This window comes from Hippocampus guttulatus, chromosome 7 (assembly GCF_054856545.1).
Source record: "Hippocampus guttulatus isolate MCC_2025c chromosome 7, RoL_Hgut_1.0, whole genome shotgun sequence".
NCBI lineage: Eukaryota > Metazoa > Chordata > Actinopteri > Syngnathiformes > Syngnathidae > Hippocampus > Hippocampus guttulatus.
The window spans coordinates 21,761,279-21,767,282 of record NC_141267.1 but is presented as its reverse complement, the minus strand read 5'-3'; the positions used below and the strand labels follow the sequence as shown (position 1 = coordinate 21,767,282).

Genomic DNA, 6,004 nt, shown 5'->3' with positions numbered 1-6,004 from the left:
GGATCGTGAGTAGTCAATCGGTTGCATGGGGGGGGGGGGGGGTTGAGGATGATGCATACCGAACAATAATTCCTTTCCACGTTACGTCTAAATCTGCAGATTACTTTTTTCCTTCCTTCCTTGCTACACAGGATTTTTTTTTTAAATTTGCACATCCCACTTCAAATGCCAGAGATAAATCCTTTAAAAATGTACACATATTTTTGTTTTTGTAATAGATCCACTGTACCGAACTCTTGTTCAGGCCACTCACTGTTATGATTTCAAAACTAGTGAGCCCTCTTTTTTTTTTGTCTACAAGTAATAATACGATGTGATGATTAAACATTTATTCAGTTTCAGTGTCGTAACGGCCCTCCGAGGAAAGATGTAACTCCAAAGTGGCCCGCGACAAAAATGAGTTCGACACGCTTGCTTTAATGAGTTCCCTCAACACCAAAAACATATGAAGATTATTTTTCTGCAGCTGTTTGGAGCAAAACCCATTGCTTTTGCCGACAGCTTGAAGGCAAACTGTTCATGTAGAAGTTTACATTCCACAGGCACCCTTCAAATGTAATTATTCCCCCCCAGGGACTGTTAATCAAGTAGCACTCATACCAATGTGACGCGTTCACAGCAATTTGATAGCGGCTTTTCTGTGTCATCAGAGTTACGGAGGAGGCAGCGAGACGCCAGGTTGAAGCCGTTTTAGGTACAGGATGTAAACCGAGGTAAAAATATATAAATATACTGTATGTAAAATTGCTTGCGAACTAAATTGTTTGTCAACTGGGTTGTTCGTAGACTGAGATTCCACTCTTGTAGGTCGTCGGGTAGAAATGAAGGAAGGTAGGCGACGTACGACAGCTCACTTCTGCCCCTCACCGGCAACTCGATGAACTTCAGCCACACGATTCAAACTCAACAAGCCGTATATGGTCATACACGCAGACAGGAAATGAGCATTTCATGAGGGGGGGCGCAGGGGGGTTGCCCCAAATTGCCATTAATAAGAAGAGGGGTGTCAAGATATTGCCAATTGTGAACTTGAAAAGCACCGTAGCACTATTCGACGCGTCAACGGCGTGCCATGTTTGAGCAATTAGGTTGTCATGCCAGATTGCGTCGACGTGTGAGCTATTTTCATCCCAGGTTAAAACAGGGCGCATTCCTCCGCTGTCACTTCCCAATCTGGCGCGTCGCGGAGATGAAAGAGGAAGACTTTGGGGCTTCGTTACCCGCCTCATTTCGTTTTGACACAACACACTGACGGCCTTTAAATCATTGAGGACGTCTCCAAATTTGTGTCATGACTCATGACAATGCGGCTTCATAAACACGGCACACGATATGTGGGCTTCATTGTTTCAATCACACAATCTTCAGAATGTTATAATTTTAATCAAATGTAGATTTATTGTCGTACATGTATCAGCAAATGTATCGAAAAGCATACAGATTAATTGAGACTTTCACAATGATTTTTTTAAAAAAAGAAAAGTTGAACAAACGTGAAGGTGGATGTGTATACAGTAATCCCTCGTTTATCGCGGGGGTGACATTCCAAAAAGAATCAGTGATAGGTGAAATCCGTGAAGTAGTGAGCTTTATTTTTTACAGTTATTATACAATACTGAACTATGTATACAATGAAAGCAAAAACCAAAACCTGTTTTCAGGCCCAAGCACACAAAAAAAATCAAAAACATTTTCAACAAATAACTATGATAGTTTTTAGAATACTATACTGTAAAATAATATTTTTAATAGTCAGTATGAGGTTAGACTGTTCACGTCGGTCAGTGCCTTAGCCAATCAGGATGCAGAACGCAATTCACTGTTTAAAAGCATTTAAAAAACTGCACTAAAAAAAATCCGTGAAGCAGCGAAGCCGTGGAAAGTGTTAGAGCGAGGGATCACTGTATACTGTATATGGCATCATGTCGATATTTTTGTCCCGAAATTACATTTGTGTGACTCGCTCGTCGTCGGAGAAGGCGACGTTGGAGATGCCGTTTGGATCATGTCGCGCTCTGCCGTTTTTCAGCGGTTTGGGCGGCGGCGCCTCAACATCGCTATCCTCGTCCTCTGCGACGTCCTCCACGTTTTCCTTCTTCTTTCTGAGGGTCAAAAACAGCAGGGGGGGGGGGTGACGTTGTCAAAGAATTGACCTGAAATGTTAAATATTTGATGAATTTTAGTGTATCTTATATTTAGAAGCAAATAATTCATAATTGATGTGTAGATTAGGTTGCTTTCTGTTTCATGTGATGTCTATTTTTTTCTTGTGTCCCATGTTCACATCTTGTCTGCTCGTTTTTGACTCCACTTGTTCTCATCCGCCTTGTTCCTCGTGTCTACCAATCACGTGACCTCCCTCTGGCCATTCGTGTCAATTCCCTTTGGTGAATTGAGGATAGCCGATTTTTTTTTTAAATTGTATTCTTTTATAGTTTATATGAAACCCTATTTGGATTCTTTTTCAGCTGGGATTTTATCATAGTTAAAAATATATCGTTTATGGAATTGGCGTCGACCTGGTCCACCTGTGTACAACAAAACGTGCCGGTACGCACCGCCTCTTCTGCACCGCCGCGGAGACGACGAGGATGATGAATCCTGCCCCCACGGCACCCATAACCACTCCGAAGGCGATGAGCCACGGTGGCGTGGCGGGCAGCTGGGGAGCCGCCAGAGTGGGCACGATGCCCACAAACTCCAGAGTCCGGTCGTTCAGCAGGAAGGCGCTGTTGATGCGCTTCCGAGACTTCCTGACAGGTACAAATACCCCCCCCCCAAAAAAAAATGACACCTGACATCATTTACGTAGCAATGAAAAACAGTAGAATTCTTGACTGGAATCAAATAGAGGGGTTCTATTTTACAAACCTAATACTTTTATACAAATATCATCATACTCATCTGACAATATTTGAAACGCATATGAATCTAGTGCAAACATTATATTAAAAAAAAAAGCATTCAAAATCCACATGGCTCAAATGCTCCTAAAAAATCAGTTTGACGTAAAAGAGGAAGTCACCTGATTGCCTCCTCCACCTCGCCTCCATCCACCAAGCGGGTGGCGTCGTCCGGCCACGTGACCACGAACCAAAAGGACACTCGCTGCGTCTCGTCGCAAACAATGATATTGGCCACTCTGTGGAGATGTTCCATAAACAAATAAAATGCAACTCATTGGCTTTTATGGAGCGATAGTCCACATGCTGTTGTTTTTCTGCAACTTGCATGTGCTATTAACAAATGTTAAATGTGAACAGTTTTTTTTTCATGTTTGACTGCAATAAAACTAGTTTTAAAGGCATTGTTTCACTGAAATTTGATGAGAAAAATGAGAAGATTTCAAAATGTGACAATAGTGGCAATCTTAAAACTTTTGTCTTTCAAATCGTCTCGCTCCACTGAAATGAATGGAAATGCGCTTAATTCGTTCCAGCCTCCCGAACAAAAAAAATTGCAATACCTGTACTTTTTTTTTCTTTAAATGACACTCGATAATATTGAACTTCATTGCATTCATATTAGTCTAAAAGGGTTATGACACTGCCACAAAGATGCCCATCTAAAGCATTTCCCATGATATGTTAGCATTAAGCTAAGGGAGGCGTTAGCTTGACAGTAAACTGGGAGTGGCATTTGACACCTTGAATCCTTTTTTTTTTTTTCTGTACTATCTCTTAAACCGCTGCTTATTGTGAACTAAGTTGAGTTTAATTCATTGTCAGCCTGCAGTGCAGGTCTTCTCCGCAGGTCTTTCGTATCTCAAAGCATCACTCTACGTAAGCGTTGAAATCAACCAAATACTTTTTCCCTTACTGGAAGTCCTGGCCGTCAAAATGATTCCTCATGGCGAAAGCCAGCGTGGCTCGAAAGAGGAACAATTCGTTTTGGCTCCAGGCATACTGCAACGAGCAACGAGCAACAACAAGAGCACATCAAAAGGCTTTCGAGCAGTCGCCAGATGGGCCCGGTCGCCATGGCATCAGGGGCCGTTAGCTCGCATTAGCATGCGTAATGACGATGGAGCCAGATAGTACTCACCGCGTTGTCTCCCAGAGCTGTTCGGATGCTCAGCCGAACTTTGTAGCCATCCGAAGCGCCTGTCACGATTAAAAGGGGGAAATTATTTCTGAAGAATTTTGGAGGTCGTAAACTGAGCTAATATCTTACAGCGCTGAAACGGTTTGGAATTTGTCGACTAAGCTAAAATACCAAAATGATCTTCACTTTTAAAAATATAAGCTTTTATTTGAACCAATCACCCCTTTTAGATAAATTGAATAATATTTGAACACGTTTTACTGGGTTTTGATTTCAAAACTAGTTAATCATCAATGTGTTGCGTGAATGTAAAGCAGTCACACATGGTTTTGGCTTCCCAGTCACGACAACCGCAATGTGGCCCGCGACAAAAACCACTTTGACACTCGCGTTCAAAACCATGGCGCTGCCACTCTTGTAAGCTAAGGTCTCGTCGATAAAGATTCTTTTGTTTCCTACCTGGTGTGCAGAGCTGCTGAGCCGACGAAAGCGCCACAGAAAGCAGAAAAATGACCTTTCCCGACATTTTTCTCCCAAGTGAATGTTTGGTCACCCGCAGTCAAGTTTAATGGTTAAGCCAGGACACACCTGAATTAACCCGCCTGGCCAACGGGACTCTCCTCCCGTCCGGTGAAACTGTAAAATGGTGAAAAAGTGTTTGTTCAGGCCTTCGTGTGGGAGAGGCGACCTCCCCAGCGAAAAAACACCAGCGTTTGAGTCTGTTTACTCAGCGCGGAACAATGTGTGAGCCGCTCAGTGCCAGCCGTGCACGAAATGTTCTGACCTGACGCGTGTAGTCGAAATAATAAGAATGTGCTTCGGAGTTGCGTGAAAGCTTATGCGCAGTTGTTATACCCTCGTAAACAATCCTTGAGCAAAGGTGAATGACTTTGGCTGTGATAATGCCGTACAAATCCACAACGGTTGCCAAGTAAGGATACATGCTCAATTTTATGGACGTGAAGAATTTTCCTCTTCTTTGGCGTTCGACGCAGAAGCTCGACTTGGCTGAATAAGGAACACGCTCTGCGTCAATAAAATCCAAAAGATTATGACGATCGTTCGAATAATTTTGGAGGTTGAAGTAGGCATAAGTAGAGATGTCCATAGAAATGTTGGCGATGATTGATCGCAGTTATGTGACATGAAGCAACGTCAAAGCTTGATTGGACTGTCCCATAGCCAGCATTCCAGTTCTGTTGAAAATTGCCGGAATGGCATTAAAGCAATATGACCAGACAAGACGAAACGATCATCGTTGCTGCAGTTCATTTCACTGAGTCGGAAGAGTCCGATATTTAGTAAGTGTTGAGTATTTTGACCCGACTACTAACGAACGCATCTCAAACGACCCAGAGATGTTGTCGTTTGATCGATTCAGAAGCTGAGGTTAATTATGTGGCACAAGATAAAGTGTCAAAATGAGTACCCAAATGACATAAACAACCAATGTGCTTACTCCTCAGCACACAGTACAGTTTTTATTTCTTCATGACTTCTTTTTCTATCAGTGAGGTTGTGCAATTGTGACAACAATAAACTCCTATTTACAAGTCCAGATGGAAACTCAGTTAAACTTTGTGATCCCTCATGACCAGAAACAATAACCATATAAATGAATAGTGCTTGTGCTTTCCATAAACATTTTACTGAGCTTGGTGACGTCATAAGTGCTGATGTGGGGTGTAGTTTTTTTCCTGGACACACGATGGCAGTGCTTCTCTACAGCAGAACCAAAACAAACAAACTTGTTAGCCTACATTTACAGTACTGTATTAAACTAAAGCTTCATGGCAGCCTTCCGACTTTCATTCAATTTCAAAATATATTGTTTTCTTTTGAATTTCCTTCGGTTTGGAAAGGAATATATAAATATTTGGAATGTTTGATCTCTAAACAAATATTGTGGTGCCTTCAACCTTCAACAGTTCCCGAATCTCTCATTCTTGTGAGGGAAAAC

General features: G+C 42.2%; 1 protein-coding gene across 1 annotated transcript; it reads right to left on the bottom strand.

The window, feature by feature from the left end:
- Nucleotides 1-1,363: 1,363 nt before the first annotated feature.
- cltrn (collectrin, amino acid transport regulator) lies at nt 1,364-4,846 on the bottom strand. The gene is made up of 6 exons (XM_086115672.1): nt 4,504-4,846; nt 4,045-4,103; nt 3,820-3,905; nt 3,026-3,142; nt 2,559-2,753; nt 1,364-2,102 (listed from the first exon to the last, which is right to left on the bottom strand). The coding sequence occupies exons 1-6, from the start codon at nt 4,568-4,570 to the stop codon at nt 1,946-1,948; spliced, it is 681 nt and encodes a 226-aa protein (XP_085971798.1). The 5' UTR covers nt 4,571-4,846; the 3' UTR covers nt 1,364-1,945.
- Nucleotides 4,847-6,004: the final 1,158 nt, after the last annotated feature.

What these genes read in the sequence shown, in the direction of transcription:
- cltrn (XM_086115672.1), bottom strand. Translation starts at nt 4,570, where the DNA reads ATGTCGGGAAAGGTCATTTTTCTGCTTTCTGTGGCGCTTTCGTCGGCT. An exon ending in TCAGCAGCTCTGCACACCAG is followed by an intron (nt 4,104 to 4,503) that starts GTAGGAAACAAA and finishes TAATCGTGACAG; the next exon opens with GCGCTTCGGATGGCTACAAA. An exon ending in TTTGACGGCCAGGACTTCCA is followed by an intron (nt 3,143 to 3,819) that starts GTAAGGGAAAAA and finishes ACATCTCCACAG; the next exon opens with AGTGGCCAATATCATTGTTT.